At 33.4% G+C, this 20,272-nt stretch overlaps 1 protein-coding gene across 4 annotated transcripts; it reads right to left on the bottom strand.

Annotated features, from left to right (window-relative positions):
• Positions 1–543: 543 nt before the first annotated feature.
• On the bottom strand, positions 544–20,027 carry LOC111057707 (poly [ADP-ribose] polymerase tankyrase-2). 4 transcript variants are annotated; one of them, XM_039429010.1, is made up of 8 exons: positions 19,758–20,027; positions 18,828–18,915; positions 17,784–17,948; positions 13,110–13,190; positions 12,575–12,731; positions 9,230–9,345; positions 7,780–7,895; positions 544–4,406 (listed from the first exon to the last, which is right to left on the bottom strand). In XM_039429010.1, the coding sequence occupies exons 1-8, from the start codon at positions 19,824–19,826 to the stop codon at positions 4,194–4,196; spliced, it is 1,005 nt and encodes a 334-aa protein (XP_039284944.1). In that variant the 5' UTR covers positions 19,827–20,027; the 3' UTR covers positions 544–4,193. The 4 variants fall into 4 exon arrangements, with proteins under 4 accessions (XP_039284944.1, XP_039284945.1, XP_039284946.1 ...); XM_039429011.1 differs by having other exon boundaries at positions 18,843–18,915; positions 19,758–20,009; XM_039429012.1 differs by lacking the exon at positions 13,110–13,190 and having other exon boundaries at positions 1,107–4,406; positions 19,758–20,014.
• Positions 20,028–20,272: the final 245 nt, after the last annotated feature.

Raw genomic sequence — 20,272 nt, 5'->3', positions numbered from 1 at the left:
TACTATGTTATTTTCATCTTGGCATCGTCTCAATAATATAAGTTGATAAAGTTGAATTAATTTGTAAATCGACTTGATAAGGTAGTCTGCTAAATCATCCTAATTTAGTCATTTTCCTTGATGCAAGGGATTATATCGGGATTTTCATAGTTTATAATAATATTATAATTGTAATTGCTTACCAGCGTGCTTTGATATTGTTTAAATTCAAATAGGTATATAGTTCAAGATAGTTACATAGATGGTTCAGTCACGAGAAAATGATTAATTGCAGCGATTTTAAGTCATCGATATTTTTCTTGTGACTTAACGACTCATCCTATCAGTTGTTAGAAAGTTAACACTATTATGAATTATTAAATTTATGAAAATACATTAAATACAATACTCTCGTCTTATCAGTAATGGAGGTTTTTCTTGACACAGTTATGAATCTATCATCACTACATAATTAAGTTAGGAAGCTATTAATTCTAGGCACAGTTTGAGAATTGGAAGAGGGATTGTAGATAATCTAGTGGATATTTTAAATAAATGATTAGATGATGTCTCAACCACATTTTATTGAAACAACGAGAAATATAGTTCAGATTGTTACAATGTTATAAATTCTGATAAAATAATCATCCTCATATAGAAGCAAAATTCGGAAAAATAAAAATATTTATTCACTTATAGTCTATTAATTTTAGAAACATCAATCTTCAGCTACGTTTAGACTAATTGTACACAAAGATGGATTTGAATAAGATCATGATGATATAGGCCTACTCAAATTAACGAAACTTGAGTAAGTGTATTATAATATCATATTAAGAGACTAAACCTTTTTCATCTTCCAGTAACTACAATAGTCTCATTAGAATATAATCAAATTGACAAGTATGAGGAATAACTTATTCAATTTATTATGAGCTTATCTAGTCATTCACGTATATGAATTTGAGATGCAACGACATGTAGTTCATACAAAATTGTATCGTAGTGAGGTTCACATCAAACTGTCAGCATAGCTGGAATGAAAGCATTGATGTTAAGAGATGCTGATGTCAATCTCACTTGGGATATTCTTACTATATCTAAATGTAAATTTAAAAATGATTTAAAAAATCTTGCAAATGTGGTAGCATAAACTCATAAATATAGCAACACAGTATCAAAGATAATATATCATCAATGTAATATAATAGAAGAATATTATATTAACATAGTTGTAAATAAATCAAGAGCACCGAAGCACTAAAAACAGTTAGGTACTAATTATGATAAGTTATTATGCAACTAATACTAAATCAGTTGAAATATGACTAATCTTATCAGTTACGAAACAAATAATGCTAATAAAATATGAATAATATTGTTACACTCATATAGAATATAAGGAAAATCAAGTAACGAAAATGTAAAGACTTTAGAGGTTTGGGTTGAGTGACTTTTTGTTCACACTATAATATCATGATCAAAGTGGCAGTGACATCTCTATATTACTCAAAATGAATTGATGGCTTTTAAAGGAATTATACAAATCTTCAACTAAAAATATACTATTTTTTGTACATTCTGGTTGTAACAATACCTAAAATATTATTCTATTACATAATGCATCAACGGTTCACACAAGATTCATATGATATAATTTTTTTGTTTCTTTTACGAAAAATTCGTTTTGTGGAGCATCTGAGGTAGAAGTTTTGAAAGGAAGACTTCATCTTATCATAAGTACTCGTAATTGAGTTGGATTTACGATTCTTCATTTTATAAACCTAAATAATTGATATTGAAGCATTGTTTGTTTCTAACAAACAAACTAGTGGAATTCACTTCAATCTTAAATTGGAATTCAGTTACATTCTACTACTTCACATAACATAGAAAATACCACTTATTTAGCTCGAAGACAATTAGAACTATTTTATTCAAATTAAAAATGAAGTGAATTTGAATTTTTCCATAGCTAGCTGGACCATCATTACTGTACTATCAATATTTATATCATAATAAAATTGTTAAATTTTGCAATAATATGTTAACTACATATTATAATAGTGGTACATACTGTAATAGTATTAAAAATTTGAAATAATGAATCTTTACGTAAATTTTTATCGATGGAGACAAAAATTGAACTCCATTTTGATAATATACACACACAAAAATATAAAAATAAAACAGCGAATAATAGATTGACACAGCTCCAAATTCTTATAAAACTGTGTTGAATTTTAGTTTGTCTCTTGTTAATTTCTTTCTACACTTGAAATATTTTTCATATTATCTTATTGAAAGACACTTCACTTTGATAAGTTTGATCATTTTTCAACTTCCCAAAAATGTCCTGTATTATTGAAAAATGTTCTTAAAGAGGGTTATGGCAAAGAAGTATCTTATCATTGACCTTCAGATAAAATAAATTTGAGCTTAATGTATTCTGGAATGTATAATACAATACGATTTCACATGATCTGCATTGGAAAATTAAACTTTCCTCATAGCTGCACAGTTTTCAATCTAATTTCGTCTGGTAGTTCAAGTCGAGGAGCTAGTATTTTCGGCTAACTGATTTGTCGGTAAACTATTAGACATATATTACAGTAATAAGCTGAAGAGTTCACCGACATACTAATACAACGAAAACATAAGTTCCTCGACAAATTAGATCTGTGAAGTAATGTGAAAGATCATACAATTAGCTCAGTCAGAAAAATCATTAGAATTAGAGAAACTTGTGTATTGGAACAGCATAAGTAACTAGAGCCCTGTTTTCCCCGAATTTCTTCTCTGCTAGGTCAAAAAAAGAATAGCTTTACTTTTAATGCGAGTGTTCACACATTGGTAAAATGGGAATTTATGAACACACCCATATGCACAAACTGTGATGAAAAAAAAAATAGAGCGTTCACACATGAATTGAGTGAAACCCCCTAAAGATTCAAAAGCATTCTTTTTCTGTGCTGCAGAACAGAAACCGATTGGAAAGTATCCACAGAGCTAAATAGTTACTCTAATATAGTGAGATTTACTTAGTTAGCATTCCTAATTCGCTTCCCATTCCATGAATGCTGACAAATTGAAGAGAATCTCACTATAGCTGCCGATATTTAGCTCAGTAACTTAGCCATCATTAATAACACACTGAGCTAACTATAAATCCGTAACTTGGAAAACACTGAGCTTAGAATTTATGTAAATATAAATCTATATATCTATATATCTCTCGATAGTGATTTAACAGAAACACGGAGTTATGTGGAATTTGTTGATGAAATATAAGCTGAAAATACTTGAGGTTGATTGATCTACCTACTTTCATCCATCAATTTCCAATCAGGATTACCATTTTAAAATATATTATAGATTCAAAACTATTTTACAGATGTGAATCAACCTCGAGCCTCCTGATCTAATCACCAACCAAAGGCACATTTTTTTGTCAATAAACAAAAATCGACACCGCAATTTTGTTGAATACACTATAGTAGTACAATTCTATCTCAATAAAGAAACTAAGCTTTTGTCAAGTTGAAAGACGTTGAATTTGAAAAGATGGTTGGTTGATATGAAGAGTATTATTTATTAAATATCTAAAACCTGCCACGTCATGAACTTTTTAAAAAAAATCCAATTTGTAGAGATTTGAGTGAAATATTTTTGTTTTCAATCAGTTTTTAAATATCAAAATTCAAAATTTTTAGTTGAGTCATTAGTTTTGAAGTGGAAATTGGACTTTTTGAAGTGGAAGTGAAATGTTAACCTTATTCTTTTTTGAAACTTTCATTTGTAAAAATTTGGGACTAGACAGTTTTGGGCTATGCCTGTTGTCTTCTCCCAATCATATTATATTTATTATAATTATGATCTGTAATTGCCAATGAAATGAATGAATGAATGAATTTCCTGTTCCTTCAACAATAACAATCAACATTGGTTCAGCTGTGGCAGGTGTTGCCATGAAAACTGTTTATGTAATTTTAATTAATTTTGAACAAATATAGTGGTATTGACAACGTCGACCACTTATTCTTTCAATTATAGAAAAATACCACAACATCTCTTACCATACAACCATTTTTTGTCAACTGTTCCAACACACAAGTTTCACCAATTAGTGAGCCTCCTAAAACTAAAAAGTCAACACAAAAATTCGTCCACTCAACATTTTTGCAACTTATAATATAATTTCAGTCAAATAGTGTCTAGTTGGTGGCGCGACTAGTGGTAGGTTTGCTTTCCTCTGTGTCAGGTGAGAGAGAGAGCGAAGACAGCTCGTCGACCATACAGGTCAGCTGGTCTTTCAACTGTTCTTTGTTCTCAGTGAGACACAGACTCGTTTTGAACATAAGCAGCAGCTCTTCTTCGTCCGACGACTGCTTATTTTGCCTCGCGTACCTGGTCAGAATGTTGATCACCTGCAATAGACAAATAGATCTAGCACTATTGTTTCAATTAATATACTAGTAGTTCTGTGAACAGTAGACCTCACGCAGTATTCTCATCCACAAGTACCTGATGTCAACTGTTTTAAATGTTAACAAACTCAGTTCACGTTTGAATTTGTATTTCATATGATATAATTGATCCAGTTCCGTGATGATCTTTCTATTTGATGAAAATTAATTTTTTAGAATCAAAAATATTATAATTTTTCCAGCATTTATTTAGTTCATTTGTTTATTTTTATTCACCTATTAAATTAGTTTTTTTCGAATGTGAGAATATTGATACTGATGGGCACGCATAATAATACCATGACTGCAAAACAAAATATTGAAACCAAAGACCTTAAAGCTGCGATTAGACCAAATTTATTAAAAAAATGTTAATAACTCAATCCTTATAAATTATATTAGATTGAACATAACTTATCATACACATGATGAACATATGTGTTTGTCAACTTCCGTTCAATCTAATAGAATCTATAAGGATTAAGTTATAACCATTTTGTTAATAACTTTGGTGTAAACCCAGCTAAAAGATGCATACCTCTTTAATGTCTTTGATTGAAACTATAGACCTTATACAAATACAGTAATAGACTGACTTCTCCACACATCTGTGTAATCACTTATCAGCTGATTTATGATGAATAATTCTATAGTCTGATTTTTACTCTAATATTGGCGTATGGAGAAGGCTCCTTTTTCCTTTTATAATATTAACCTTGAAATGCAAAATTTCCAAAAACCTTGTATATACGTCGACGCGCAATAAAAAAGGAACATACCTGTCAAATTTCATGAGAATCTATTACCGCGTTTCGCCGTAAATGCACAATATAAACATATAAACATTAAGAGAAATGCCAAATCGTCGACTTGAATCTTACTTCGTTCGGTCAATTAATTGTAGAGATTTTCATGCTCAATCTTTTCCACTTGAAATTTTTAGTTTAAATTGTATCTGAAGCCTGATAATTGGGAATCTAAAATCAAACGTTGCATAGATGGGGCGGACCAATACCCAAAAACCACTTTTTTGGACTCAGGGGACCTTGAAACGTTTAGAAATTGGGGTACCTCAATTTTTTTCGGAAAGCAATACTTTCCTTATCTATGGTAATAGAACAAAGGAAAGTAATATTGAAACCAAAGACCTTAAAGATGCATAGCTCTTTGAGGTCTTTTGATTGAAACTATAGACCTTATAGAAATAGGCATGGCTTCTCCAGAATATCTGTGTAATCCACTTGTCAGCTGATTAATTATGAATAATTCTACAGTCTGAATAATTCTATATCTTCAGACTAGATGGTATATATAGTGATATCAGAGTATGGAGGAATTTCTTTTCTTTTCTTACTATCCTTAAAATGCAAAATTTCAAAAAACCTTGTGTATACATCGACGCGCAGTTGAAAAAGGAATATTCCTGCCAAATCTCATCGAATTCTATCAACGCGTTTGGCCGTAATCGTGGTACATACAGACAGACAAAAGCAGATCGAGTTAAATCATAGATCTCACTATGACCGAACGGTCGAAAAGCATTGAGAGCCATGAAGAATTAAAGCATTGTGATCTTCGAATGCACAAATCATACTAGTAGTTCTGTGAACAGTTATAACCTCGTGCAGTTATAACCCATAGCCTCCTCTAATACTGTCCATCGGAGTACATTCTGTCCTGTCTGTATGTTGGCGAGATATCGGTGTGAAAATGGCTGTTAGGGTTGGTGTATCGACCTTTGACCAGTTATAGAATAGACACGGCCCATTGTATATTCATACTGAAAGTCGATGAAGCCAACATCTACTGCCAAATCCACCCATCTTGACGTCACAAAAGTGACGTCACGCATCGTATAGAAATTATAGGAAACTTTTTTGAGTTTGTTGTGTAAGTGTTTGTGGAGTTTATCTTACATTGTTGTTAAACATAGCTTGTTTTCCAAAGCAGATTGTTATTTATTTAAGAAAATGGTAATCTCCTGCGCAGCATATAATTGCACTGAATTTTTTAGGAAAAAAAGTGGAATATCTTTTCATGCGTAAGTTGAAATTTATACACATAAATATTGTAAGTTGTAACTGTAATATAATCCTTGGTTATGATGACAGTGAACTCATTGCAGCATGACAATAAATTAGTTTTGTAGGCTACCGTACCTTATTATTTTCAAAACACATTATAACTTTGAAGCCGATATCACATAACACATTATAACTTAACCAATATCGTTTTTGCCCGTAGCTATAAATAACCTAAAAACACCATGAATCTGAAATAGACACAATCTGAAAGTTTTCCATACGATGCGTGACGTCACTGTTGTGACGTCAAGATGGGTGGATTTGGCAGTAGATGTTGGCTTCAGAGGCTAGACTTCCTAGCATGTCTATTCTATAACTGGTCTAAGGTATTGACAATACTAATCATCTGTTGTAAACAACTACTATCATCAAAAGCTGACCGAGTTGAGAGCAGAGAAAGGTCGGGAGAAAATGCTATGTTACTTTGAGCTATCAATTGCATGCGTCATTGCATGCAATTAATAATCCACTCGATAGCTTATTTATGATGAATTTATGATAACTCTATATTCTGATTTCTACGGTAATATTGGCGTATGAAAGAGGCTCCTTTTCCTTTTATCTTTAAGATATAAAATTTCAAAAAACCTTATTATACGTAGACGCGCAATTCACAAAGGAACATATCTGTCAAATGTCATAAAAATCTATTGCCGCGTTTCGCCGTGAATGCGGGACATATAAACATAAATACATGAAGAGAAATGTAAAATCGTTGACTTTATTCTTAGACCTCACTTCGCTCAGTCAATAAATCTATAAATATTTGGAAAGGAAAGGCTCTGCTCAAAACAGCTTTTTTCCAAATTTTTATAGACATAGTTCCAAAGAATTGCCTATGCTTTTCACTTGTACTACACGTGAATTCCTTTATATTAAGGAATGCTGATAGTTTGTTTTGACACAGAATAGATACAGAATGGAAACTCGGCTAGTACCCTGGAACAAAAATCCGCCATCTTGTTAGAAAGTTCAGTATTGTAATAGTATAAATGGGAGGTTCGGATCACTTTACTGATCCGGATCAATCGGTCTCGTTCACTGCCGCGAGCCAATCAAAAGACAGGATTTTAACTTCTAACAAGATGGCGCAGTCACGTGACGTGTCTAGTATTTGTGACATGTTAAAAGCATTGGTTGGATAGGCGTTTGATTGATAGTTTCCATTCTGTATCTATTCTGTGGTTTTGATTCTCACAATAATCGAGCAATCAACTCAGCTCTCAACTTAAGTAAGCTATTCAACTAACCTGAGTTGTTACTCTCCTCTTGAGTTCGTTGAAAACTACGTCGCCGGGCCCAATGCTGGCCCCAGCCATCTGGCTTGCAGTTTGTCCCTGCTCATTGCGGCAATTGGGGTCAGCTCCTGAAATACACAAGTAATCCATAATATAATAGACAGAATTGGCTTATACACGTACGGGATAGGAAATTCACAAATTACGCATCATCACGTCTTAACTACTCAACTTGATTAACTTGAAGTTTTCCATATAGTTTCTTAATTTACCAAGGATGTTTATAAGCCTAGTCTAAATTCTTCAAGATTTCAGTAGGTCAAGTTTTCAGTTTGTCAAGTTTCTAATTAGACCCTCGCGGAGCACGGGTTACCTGCTAGCATGTAATATTTTTATGCCATCCTTGCTGAAAACAGGAAAGAATTGGATATGTTTATATATACATGTTTGATGAGAACCATTATTGTCATAGGCCTAGTTGCACAAAGGCTGGTTAAATTTTAATTATGATTACTTTCACGAGAACCAATAAGGGAAGGCTTTTTTGAAATGAAGGCTTCTCTGATTGGTTCTCCTTAAATAAATCACAATTAAAATTTAACCAGCCGTGCAACCGGCACATAGCCACTAAATTAAATGTGAGCAACATAAATGTTTGATATTATTTTCAAAATACATTGTAAGATTCAATTCAACAGAATTTAGCAAGAGCAGTTAAAAACAGATAATATATTATTTGATTCGTTTCAGATCATAACATGAGTCTAAAAATATTTTATATATACTATGACTACTATACATATTTTATGGACAACTATTGTAATTCAACTTAATGGAGGAGCAAAATTAGTTCTAAGAAGAGAATCTATGGCATTACAGAACATTATATATAGTAATTATTGAGAAACAACCTAATTTTCTTCATGGTATACAGGTATAAATTAAACTTTTTACATTAAAGATTGTTAGTTTAATTATATTTTGCCTTTACATCATCTCTTGAGCCCTGCTTTCCAATGAATTTCTGCTGTTGAAATAATTACAATTGGAGTGTTCTAACTGGAGTGTTCACACACTGACAGGATGAGTGAACATACCCATACCAATGGTATTCTTTTTCGGTCCAAATCAATTTTCTTTTCCTGATCAATTAATTGGAAAGCAGAGCTTCACAGCTCAACTAATTTATTGAGTGAAAAAGAACGACTCTTGGATTTTATAAATATTACAGGCAAGAGAAGAACATCTGACAATATTGAAATGATGACTTAAAACATTGAAATTAAAATTCGTTTGTCTGTATGAAATTAAGCCGTAGATATTAAATACAATTTCAATTATCATAAATTCTGTTGACCACTTATTAACCGCATACCATTGTGATGGTCTCACCATCGTATTTCACAAAAGAAAAAGCCTTATCAATTGAATAATTATCTGTATGATTGGTTAGTTTTCGAACCTGCTTCAAGTAAGATTTTGACAACTTCCAGTTGGTTTCTGCGAGCAGCCACCTGAAGGGGTGTTTGATCCAGTTGGTTTACAATGTTTGGGTCAGCGCCATTCTTCAAAAGAAGTCTGAAATAAGTAGAATACATTTATAAATAACAATCTACTTCTTAGACATTATATACCCCACAAATCATTTTATTACAGTCATATAGAATCGAGCATAACAAGTCTAGAAGATAAAAGACGGATTCCCACGTATTATTATCAGAATCAGAGAACTCAAGTCTCAAGTGAGCTACATATAAAGGTGCCTACAGACTTTCGCTCTGCTTCGCAATCGAACATCACTCGAGCAGATCGATTGATGATCGACCGGGGAGCAAGAGTGGAACGCGAAAAGAGCTAACATCTCCCGTAACGTTCATGATCGAAGCGAGTGCGGAGCGTGCGTGGAGCGATTGCGGAGCGTGTTGGAGGCGCGTATATCTGTACGCTGCACCTTTATATAGAGTCAGTAAAAGTATAATAATTCCGAAGATTTCTAATAGGACTTTTCCCACGCAGCCCAGCTGAGAGAATATTGAAAGTTATAATTGACCGAGCGGAGTGAGGTCTAAGATTCAAGTCGACGGTTTGGCCTTTCTCTTAATGTTTGAATGTTTATATGTTGCGCATTTACGGCGAAACGCGGTAATAGATTTTCATGAAATTTGACAGGTATGTTCCTTTTTTAATTGCGCGTCGACGTATATACAATGTTTTTGGAAATTTCGCATTTCAAGGATAATATAAAAGGAAAAAGGATTCTCCTTCATACGCCAATATTAGAGTAGAAATCAGACTATAGAATTATTCATCATAAATCAGCTGACAAGTGACTACAGAGATGTGTGGAGAAGCTAGTCTATTGCTGTATTTCCATAAGGTCTATAGTTTCAATCAGGCACTTGTGGATGAGAATACTGCGTGAGGTCTACTGTTCACAGAACTACTAGTGTATCTATTGGAACTTATACTGATAAGTGGGAATCCGCTTCAAGTCTCAACTTATTTTATTTATTCATTGTATAGAGCGAACAATACAAAGTCAGAAAAGAAGAAACAGGATAGGCTATTGCCCAAAACTTCTATTTCTTAATTATGTCTAAAATCATCCAAAAATTATGTAGGTTGTGTCCTTTAATTTCTATACCAAATCATCAATCTTGAAATTACAAATCAGAATAGAAAAAAATATTTTTCAATTTCAATTTATTCGAAATTAAACTAAATTATTTGAACAAACAATTTATTGAGCATACAGGTGCTCACGTGAATACAAAATCACGTTTTTCAATTTGTGAATGCTCCTCTTAAAGCCCTATTCACTCAGAAGTGGCATATGGCAAGGACGTTTTTCACTCCTATACAAAAATATGGTCAAATGCAAACCCTTCGAATTGTGTAGTGTTGTGGAGTGAAAGTGCCAAAAGCAGAGCAGTGTTAATAGTGTAAATGTGTATAATACATGATAATTTGGTTATATTTTTATTTTTTTCAATTTTAAGTTATTTGCTAGAAGTAGACTAGTAGTCCTGGTGAGAAATACCTATCTTATTAATTAAACTCTTTATTATATTAGAAAAAATTGCTCATTAGTCTTTTTAGCCTAGATTGCAATGTATCGAGAAAACATGCAAACCACTTCAAATGCCACGTTACTTTGAGCCCATTCATGAAAAGGGTCTTCAACCTACTCCGTCATAATATGGAATATAATCCGTCTTAATTGAAATATATTCAATATTTTTCCTTCTGTATCTTCTTTCTCTATCTTTGGAGGGTTAAGTTAAGAGAGGGTTGGCTGCACCCTAACATCGCCCTCCTAGGCTTAAAATAAAGGCAGCAATTCAACTCAATTCTTCTTCTTATTCTAAAATAAGAAATTCTATATTAAGCTTCGACTGATGTATCAGACTGAAGGCCGATCTCTACATTAAGTCTTTAGTATAGTCTCTACAAGGTTGACGTTAGGGTAAACAACCAGGTTCTGCAACAGGTGAGAGTTAAGTATATCTTCAAAAGGAAGCGCATCTCGTCAAATGGAAATGGGCAGGACACGTGGCGAGGATGGCACCGGAACGCTGGGTAAAGATAAGCACCGAATGGATTCCGCGCGACAGAAGAAGAACGAGAGGACGCCCAGCCCTTGGATGGAGGGACGAGGTCGCTCAGCATGTAGGAGATAAGTGGCCGACAACAGCCAGGGATCGGAGAAGGTGGCAAACAATCATGGACAATTTGTAGATATATTGTAAATGTTGTTATTTCAAGATGTATTTTTAGTAACTGCCAACCAAAAATCACCTCAATTGAGAGGCTTTTGTTCATTTCATAAATGCCAATAAAGCTATTATTACTAGTAGTTCTGTGAACAGTAGACCTCGCGCAGTTATAACGACGTCCCAAACCATAAGCACATCCACACTGATACACTAACTATTTATTTGATCAGATCATGCTTACACAAGATTTAATTATCATATAACGCTTTCCGGAATTTAGCGCGAGAAAACCAGAAGACATCTAGGCGCCCAGATGAGTTGTTATATAAGTTCTTTGCAAAGACCTTAAAGATGCATAGACTCACATGCAGTGCTAGTGTCGTACTTGGAATTGAAATCCGTTATTGAGGGGGCAACCCATAAGATTATTAAATACCAATGCCACCAATGCCTTTGTGATCTATAGTATTACAAATATATATTTATATAATATCTCGTGCTAAAATACTCCAATGGCGGCCTTCAATTTCAAGTAAGAGCTATCATTGGGAAGGCATAGGCATTGTGGGTCTATATCTCTTTAAGGTCTTTGGTTCTTTGCATCCTATTTAATAGTGCATAAAAATTGCATTCAATGAGGCATGCAATTTATAGTCTACACAGCTGCTAATTTTTTACCAAGTTACATGATATATTGAATTGCATGCGCCATGGCATACAATTTATAGTCAACTCGACAGCTGATTTATGATGAATAATTCTATAGTCTGATTTTCACTCTAATATTGACGTATGAAGGAGGCTCCTTTTTCCTTTTATATTATCCTTGAAATGCAAAATTTCCAAAAACCTTGTATATAAATCGACGCGCAATTTAAAAAGGAACATACTGTCAAATTTCATGAAAATCTATTACCGCGTTTCGCCGTAAATGCGCAACATATAAACATTTTAACATTAAGAGAAATGCTAAACCGTCGACTTGAATCTCAGACCTCACTTCGCTCGGTCAATTATTATTATTATTATAGTCTCTATGTATGCCTTTAGTCTCTACAAAAAGAGCCTTTAGACATTTTTGTTTTACTCACTTAACAAGATCGACAAATCCAAACTCAGCTGCCATATGGAGCGGGCGACTGAACTCACTCCACTCGCTCCCGTTGATGTTCACTTGACCTCTGTTCATCAGGAACTCGGCGCGTTCTGTGTTGTTGAAGAACAAGGATAGCAGGAACTCTTTTTGATCTGGAACAGGATAACATAGATGATAAAGACATATATCCAATTTAGTTATTATAATAGCCTATGTTTCCACTCCTTTTGCAATACCGTATTAAGATTTTGAGGTGGCTCAAATCCTGTGTACTTTTCTTAATTTATTCAATTTTACTTCACTGAATTTTATTTTCCAATTAACACAGATTAGACTGTGGAGATTCGAGTGGAAATATAGCCTCATGTGGACTATGTTATCAATCAAAATTCGGGATAGAAAAAGATTTAGGTGAGTTCTGTCGATTCTCCAATAACCAATGAATTGATTTTGTGATTGTATATTGATAAATATATCAAGTATTATATTACTAGATTATTAGATGATGATGTCAGCTAAGCATATTGTACCTGAAAAGTGGTCAAATTTCTTCTCACTCCATTTTCGGCAGAAGTGAGATTTTGGCCCGATTGTAAACGTCATTTGAGGCTCTACAAAATAAGTTTTCAATAGATTAGTCATTGACACGATTGAACGTGGCATATATTAAATTTGACCACCATAGAAGGATGTCATTAAACTGAAGAAACAGAGACATTAGATGACTTAATCTGACAACAATGCTGACTTATTTTTAATGTTGTAGGGCATAAGTGTGACATGTTTACTCTCAACTACATGTCATGATAAGACTGTTATCCATTCATTCATTTATTCGTGTACAGAATCACAAATCATATAAATATGATTAGGAAAGAACAACAGGCTTGGTTATCAAACCCTTTTTCCGATCTCCTATACATTCAAGACAGCTAGTTCAAATTCATGTGAATTTCTAGTGAATTCAAGGAAGCTAGTTTCCCTGCTTTTCAATGAATGTCTTCTCTGCTAAGCAGCAAGAGAATACCATTGATTCTTACGGAAGTATTCACACATTGGCAGACTGCAAATGTGTGAATACTCCCATAAGACTAATAGTATCTTCTTTCTGCTCAGCAGAGCGGAAATTCTTTATGTAAACAATTACTTTCCATATTACCTATAATATAATAAAGGAGAGAATTGACTTATACACGTACGGGATAGGAAATCCACGGATGACGCATCATCACTTCTAAGCTACTGAACTAAGTAACTTGAAATTTCGCATATTGATTCTTAATTTAGCGATGATGGTTACAGGCCTATTTCAAATTCTCCAAGATTTTAGTTTGTCAAGTATCTAATTGGACCCTTGCGGAGTTCGGGTTACCTGCTAGTTAGAAATGAATTGGAAATTATAGTCTGTGTAAAATAAGTTGAGACCAAGTCCTCTATCCGTAGAAATTACAGAGGCCAAATCGTGTAAAATTGAACCTTTCTCAAATTTCCAATTCAACGTCAGAATTGGATGTAGAATATCAACCACGATATCCTAGTAGTGCTAAAAAGGCTTCAGGGTTGAAGGATTAAAAGGAAATTGAACTTTTCTAATAAAATTGGGAAGATCGCGAAGATTTGTTTTTCTTTTGAATATTTATTTATCGTATATAACAACACATATAAAGCTCATGAGTCTCAAATGTCTACATATATACTAATTATTTTCCAAAAAAAAATTTCGCAGTGTTTCCAATTTCATCATAAAAGTTAAATTTCCTTTTAATCCTTCAACCCTGAAACTTGTATAGCACCAGTGGCGTAACGTACATCCCCGCTGCCCCCGCGGCGCGGGGGGGCCCGGGTCCCTAAGGGGCCCAGATAATATGTACGGTAGGCTAATTTAGGTTTTCTGAAAAAATAAAATTACCCGGTCTAGGGGGCCCGGGTTAGGGCCCGAAATGATAATTATATATTGCATACTTTAAAAAGAAAAATTAAATAATCATGGAAGTAACTTTAGATAAAATGCAGAAGTTTTATTGTGGAAAATGACAGGTTTGTGAAAATGAATGATCCATTGTGTACGAAGAAATATGCAATAGAACAATGTTATCAGTCTGGTTATAAATCAATATCAAGAGAATACAAGTAGAAAATAATGAATAAGGCAAGAAAGAAAAACAATCATTGTTCAAATTTACTCGTAATAATAATTATAGTTCCATTGTCAGAGCTTCAATAATTGTGTGCTGACAGTGAGCTTTTTAAAAAATTAGGAATGTTGTTTTGTTTACAAATCATTAAAATTTATACATCCGGTGAGACAATCCAGACTGAGACTATTCAAACCACTTACTTATAGATAACATTTACTTCTTTTCTCTCTGATTCAAACAAAGATTGTCGGAATGGTTCTAAAGTAGACGTTATCTTCATTTTACTTTCTTAAGTAAGCATTGGAGGAAAGAAATTATTTTCTCATTGAATTCCTGAACATATATACCATATAGTGTGGCAGGGCCGCCGTAAATATAAATACTATATAATAGCTTACTCAATTCATTATTTCATTTGCAATACCCATTCGCATTCAGTGGTTGGATTCGCTAAAGGTTGGATTCTATACTTGTAGCTTAAAACATAATTCTTGACTTAAATTGTACAAATCAATCGAGAACAAGTTTGATTTCTTCAACTAAGCTATATGTAATTCACTCATGAAAGATGTATGTTCACATTAGAGTTTAATGCTTGGGATTATAAGGGAGAAGGGGCTGGGAAAGGTGGTACGATTTTAGAAGAGGGGCCTGGAATTTTTTTGCGGGGGGGGGCACGGTTTGGAAACGTTACGGCACTGTATAGCACTACTAAGATATCGGGGTTGATATTCTATATCCAATTCTGACGAATTGGGAATTTGAGAGTTGCAATTTTACACGATTTGGCAAGCCTGTAATTTCTCCGGATGGAGGGCCAAGTCTCAACTTATTTTACACAGACTATAGTGCTTAACAAAAACTGAAGGGTTACTACGTGGCTTTTTTGATGAATTGAATTAGCCAATCTTATCCGACTATAGCGAGATTCACTTCAAACCATCAGCTATCCTTATAGATAAAATCAAAGCTTTCTTTCAATCAATGCTGAACATTTAAAATGAATGTCATCATAGAAACGAATTTATTTATAAACAGCAGGTATCCTACTGTAATTCAAATATTATTTAACCCATAAAAAATACAAAGGTTACATTGCAATACAAACCATGTTTTACTGGAATACCCTACAAGACTATTCGTCTGAGTGTAAGGGGTAAAAAAGTAAATTCGTATGGCTTTTGTTGGTGGGGAGTCCCTTGCGGGAAGGTCCCACCGCCTGAATATATAGGCCCGTCAATGGGCCTTACGACTAACATACTTCAGCCGGGACCGACAGTTTAACGTGCCCATCCGATAACACGGGAGTGATCTGGTTAAAAAACTTTTGGTATTGAGACGTCTTTTGGTAGTGTAAGGGGTGAGTTCCTGTTACAGAGTGGGTCCGTAGACAATAGTCTATTCATAATGTCTATATACTAGAATGTCCGACTATATTAACAAGAAGAAGGTGAGTATAAAATAGTTTGTATTATCAATTAATGATTAATGGGAAGTGTTGGGGTTATTTTTTGAAAATGCTAACAATTTGAAGTAAATAGACATTGAAACAAACCAAAAAAATTGAATGAAATAAAATTAGTTAAGTTGAAACTAATATCGGGTGACTCAGCTGGCTCAGGTCAGGGTGTCACAAAGAGTTCAGGTCAGAGCAACTGATCAATTTCAGTGCTGACTACTACCTCCGTAAACAAAGCCGTAGTGTATTCGTGTGACGTCAACACAGGTAGGGCTCCTACTCCAATAAAAACACTGGTTGATATAGATCAGATCAGCTGAAATCAACGAATTCTTATTGGTGTAGGAGCCCTACCTGTGCTGACCTACGGCTGCACTACGGCTTCGTTTACGGAAGTAGTGCTCTGACATGACTTAATGACTGCTTTCAGGCAGCCGGGACCGACGACTTTACGTGTTCATCCAAAACACGCTAGTGGCCCAAGAAAAACATCCAGGCCGGCCCAGATTCGAACCCAGGCCCTCTGGGTTAGAGCCAAAAACATAGTGGAGCGGCGAAGGTAAAGGAGGAGGTAACTAAGAATGTTGAAAGTTTTCAAATGTGGAGCAACGAAGATTGGGTAGAAGGTAGAACAAAGCAGACACATAATAGATACATGCATCAATTAAAAAAATCAGCTACCTTCTTAATTCAGGGTGGCCACATATTTTAAAATGAAAAAATCATGAGTAATTCCCGGTTTTCCAGAGTAAAATTTCAAATTTTCCAGGTAGATTATCCACAGTACTTGAGGAACAAGATACTTTCGTAAAGAATTTATTATGGAAATATTCAGTTTGATCTTCCATGACGAATTGCGAATAGCGTATTTAAATTTTCAAATATATTGATAATTTTTGACACTGCAGTCTATTTTTGTGAGGAATTAGTACGTTCTTTTAACTACTCATGTGTGTGGATTGCTTTCGGACAGGGTCCATTTTCAAAACTCAGTGAATAGTTAAAAAACAAAGAATTCATAACAAAAATAGATTAATGTCAAAGTTATCAATACATTTGAACATTTATTATGTATTCTGAGTCATACTTTTACTAATGAAGCCACATACAAGTATGTACAGTACCGTAGCCGATTCCGGTTGTTGGTGACTCTTCAAACTTTGACGGAAGTCTCATTCCGAAGAGAATGACGCCATCAAAATATTTAATTTTAAAATGTAATTGATTAATATCATTGCCAATTATTATTGCCATCGTGTGTTTTTCATTTGAGTTTATTGTTACTGTACATTTCTTTACTAAATTAATTGGAATTTAAGAAAAATTCATGAGTAATTGGAAAAATTCATGAGGAATTCGAGGTTCTCGCGGTTTTCCAGGTAGGTGGCCACCCTGTTAATTACTTTTAACATTGGCCGCTTCTCTATTTTTTTCACCCCAACAAAGCCAGCGTCTAACCCACTCGACTATATCCACTCCAGTTCTGAGTGAATCTCCCTATAGCCACTTTTACCCAGCGGAATAGTAATTGTTATTACACAATGAACGGAACAGTATTTGAATATTATTTTGCATTTATAAGGAATTTTAATTGAAAAAATACAGACCTTTGTTAAGTCGATAACTTCTGGCAACGCAGCCTCTCAGCGCAATTCTGTCATCCCTTATTTTGCTCGACTGAAACATATTTTTGAACATGGGGTCCGCGTATGGTGAATTCAAAGATGGCGCATGCGAATATCTCCTTTTTGACGCAAAAAATTTGATTTTTCCTGAAGACAGTGAAAATTATCACAATAGAAAATACTTATTGAAAAATAACAATTAAATATTGCAGAAAATAATAACAAAGGACAAAATATATTGGCAAATAACAATAGAAAATAATAATAGTGATGGACAACAGATATTGAAAAAATACAATGAAAATTGTATAAAATAATAACAATCAATAATATAATAACAATACTGAGGGTGATGCTCATATAAGCTCTTAGGCTTGTGCGTGTGTGATCTATATAGGAAGAGTATTAAACAAAGGATAGCCAAAAGTTTAATATTCATGAAGACGGGTTATTAATATTATTTATGCAAGATAGCATATTTGAATATAATAAAATAGCATAATGAAGATAATAAGTAGATTATTTCAACTTAGCATATCGCTGTTTAGTACTTTAGCTTGTTGAGACAACATCGTAAATAACTTACTGCTCTTATTGCTTAATGCAGTATGCTTACTGCTTATTAAGAAAATTAATCGCATAAATTAAGAAAGTTTTCAATGTTTTTTGGGCCTCATTACACAGTCATATGTATGATCATAGAAATTCTGTATTTTATAGTAATAGCTTGGTAAAAGGTCTTGTATCAAATATTTGTCATATTTGATGCAAGTTCAAGGTTCGATAAAATGTTATCGTAGATCTATGGTCATACATAAGACTGTGTGAGAGCCCTTAGTAAATTACAATATAGATGTAACTGCTACGAATAAATCGTCCATCAAAGCTGTTAGAGATTATTGGACATTTTGATAACATTATCAAATTAGGTTCATTAAACTACACATAAAGAATGAGATGTTAAATTTTTTTCAGTTGAAAAGTTAAATTTGAGTGAGGCTGCAGAAAAATGTGAATCAAACTCACCACAGAATGGATTACCTGGGTCTGGAGGAGGGTAGTAGACAAAAGGGGTAGAGAGTATCATTGGTTTGGAGTGTATTTTTTCTTCTTCCTAAAACAAGAATTAAAAAAATAGAAGATATATTTTATAGTTGACAACAAACGAAAATAGTTACAGTGGGAAGTAGAAAAAATTAAGATACTGCCGATGTGCCGTGCATAGTGTAGACATCATTTAAGATAGAAATAGTTGGGCTACGGTATTGATAAAAAAATTATATACAGTTACTAAGTTAAAGAGCTGATATTTTATGCTGAAATTTTTGCTTACAGTCACCAATACACACGTGAACATGAACTATGAATCTTTAAAGAATGATAATTTAAAACTAAACTACAGTTCTCTGTAAAGTTAAGAATTTGACGATCAAGATTGGCGACTTCACCTTCACCCTGTGCAGGATAAATCATACAGAATTCAAATCAAATCAACTAAATTTAATGAGAGGTTTATCATCTTGTTGTGGAGAATGATATTAAATAGAAAAATAAAGAAAGATGAATCATTACCAATAAAGTTTTTTAAATGTGAAAGTTGGAAATGATGACGTACGTTGTTGTTTACCTAATGTAGTTGTCTAATAAAGAAAATAAACATAATTTTAATGAAACAAAACGAACAAATTTTAAACTTTATTTTTTGTTAATTGATAACTGTTTGTATTGCAATGAATTGGATTAAAGTTTAAAAATAAAAAATTGCAAAAATGTAAGTGTTCTTTATAGTCTAACGTAAAATTAAACACAACACAACCTTCCAACAAAGATAAAATAGCCATAAGGCTAAACAAAATAATTATATTAAACGTCTTTTAACATTAAAAAATACCTATATATATATTTAGGTTAGATATAATCTAATTTTCTTCCAACAAAGATAAGATTGGAACTCACCTCCAGTCTAGTGATGATTTCTCTCAGAAATTTGGCTACTTCTGTACACGATTCATTATCTAATTCCATTCTTGCTGAAGCAAAAATTCTTTATCAATACGAATAAATTACTCCTTGCTATTTATAATGAAATTAAATTGTAAATTTCACCTGATTTCTGAAATATAATTATATAAACTCAACTTTGTGTTTGTCAACATGAAAATGGACTCAGACATAACATGACTGGTTTGTGGTTTTTTGCCTGTCGACTGATCAAGAACCAAGAAGTCGATGTTTTCACCAGTGAGAAATGAACAATAAAGCACAATATGAAATTGAAAAATAATCAAATCTATCAGTATCAGTGAAAATTTTATTTTATTCCAAATTTTAATACATAATGTTGGGTAAATTATTAATTTTATGTATTATTTTTTTAAAGATTTTACATGCTGTCAGGTTGGCAAAGAAATTCTCTGCTTAAAAGCGCGTAATTCAAAAATATTATAAATGCGTCTTCAAAAATGTCATTA

Source organism: Nilaparvata lugens, chromosome 5 (genome assembly GCF_014356525.2).
Source record: "Nilaparvata lugens isolate BPH chromosome 5, ASM1435652v1, whole genome shotgun sequence".
In the NCBI taxonomy this organism is placed as follows: Eukaryota; Metazoa; Arthropoda; class Insecta; order Hemiptera; family Delphacidae; genus Nilaparvata; species Nilaparvata lugens.
This window is presented reverse-complemented; position numbering and strand designations above follow the sequence as displayed.

Coding starts and splice junctions, on each gene's coding strand:
- LOC111057707 (XM_039429010.1), bottom strand. CDS start 19,826: ATGGAATTAGATAATGAATCGTGTACAGAAGTAGCCAAATTTCTGAGA. Junction 17,949..18,827: donor CCCAGGTAATCCATTCTGTG/GTGAGTTTGATT, acceptor CACTGTCTTCAG/GAAAAATCAAATTTTTTGCG. Junction 4,407..7,779: donor AGAGGAGAGTAACAACTCAG/GTTAGTTGAATA, acceptor TGTCTATTGCAG/GTGATCAACATTCTGACCAG.